General features: G+C 36.2%; 1 protein-coding gene across 1 annotated transcript; it reads right to left on the minus strand.

Moving 5' to 3' along the window:
- Positions 1-215: 215 nt before the first annotated feature.
- On the minus strand, positions 216-1,142 carry LOC309564302 (olfactory receptor 5V1-like; the record flags this gene model as incomplete). Its single annotated transcript, XM_082268928.1, has 1 exon — positions 216-1,142. The coding sequence occupies one exon, from the start codon at positions 1,140-1,142 to the stop codon at positions 216-218; it is 927 nt and encodes a 308-aa protein (XP_082125054.1).
- Between the last annotated feature and the right edge of the window lie 272 nt (positions 1,143-1,414).

Genomic DNA, 1,414 nt, shown 5'->3' on the forward strand with positions numbered 1-1,414 from the left:
GCTTTCTTGATTTGGAACACTAACCACTCCTACACTCGTCATCTCCATTACAGAGGGGACATTCTTCTGTAGTGCACATAAGATAGCTTTGAAGAATGATAACAATATTGGATTTATCAGTACATTGCACAGGAAGGTACAAGGACACTACTAAAATTCTGGCAACATAAAGATAGACTTATAAGCTGCAATATATTCAATTTGTGTTCTTGGGTTTAGATAATCTTTAATGTCTTTCTGATACTTTCTTTGATATCTTTATTTCTTATGCTGTATATTACAGGATTAACCATTGGAGTCACAACTGTATAGATAACAGAGGCTGCTTTGTCCTGTTCTGGGAAGTAACTGGACTGAGGTCGTATATGCATGAACATGATAGTACCATAGTAGATGGAGACCACAGCAATATGGGAGACACAAGTGGAGAAAACCTTCCTTCTTTCTGTTACAGAATGGATGTTTATCACAGTTAAGGTGATGCAAAGGTAGGACAGAAAAATTAGGAAGAACGTACCGAATGCAAAGAGGGCAGTTGCAATGATGCCTGATACCTGATTGAGATAGATATCCTTGCAGGAGAGCCGAAGTAAAGGTGGTATCTCACAGAAAAAGTGGTCAATAACATTAGACTTACAGAACGGCAGCTGAAATGTGAACATTGCTTGGATAGCTGAATTCTTAAAGCCTAGAAACCAGGATGCAATAGCCAGACATAGACAGAGTTGTTTGTCCATTATCATATTGTACTGTAATGGCTTACAAATCGCAATATATCTATCAAAGGCCATGACAGTCAGTATTAAGCATTCTGCACCTCCAAGAGCCAGATGGAAATACATCTGAGCTGCACATCCTAGGAAAGATATAGTTCTATCCTGTGATATGGTGTTTACCAGTATTCTGGGTACCACTGTTGATGAGAAGCAGATGTCAATGATGGCAAGGTTAGTTAAGAAAAAGTACATGGGGGTTTGGAGACGGGAATTAAGTCTCACCATGATAATGAGAAGACAATTTCCAGATATTGTCACCATATACATTATAAAGAAGATCAGAAACAAGATTGGTTTTAAATAAGGAATATCAGACAGTCCAAGAAGGATGAATTTTTTTGAATAAGTTTGATTGAAGAGCTCCATTCCATTGTTTGGTAATTTTTTGTTATTAAGTGTAAATGGTAATGAAAATTAAAACATGCTTGTTGTGTACTAATACAAATACACAAATGAAACCAATTAATTAATACAAGTTTAATCAAATAAAATGCATGTTTATTTTTAGGCAAACTCTTTTGAATTGATAAAGTGGGGAAGGGTTAGACTCTATCTTTTGCAGTTCATATTCCCATTGGTGAGTTTCATGCTTCTATTTGTACTGCCACCAAGAAAGAAAGAGGGAAAATCCAACATTT

This window comes from Pelophylax lessonae (genome assembly GCF_965119305.1).
Source record: "Pelophylax lessonae genome assembly, chromosome: 9".
Lineage (NCBI taxonomy): Eukaryota > Metazoa > Chordata > Amphibia > Anura > Ranidae > Pelophylax > Pelophylax lessonae.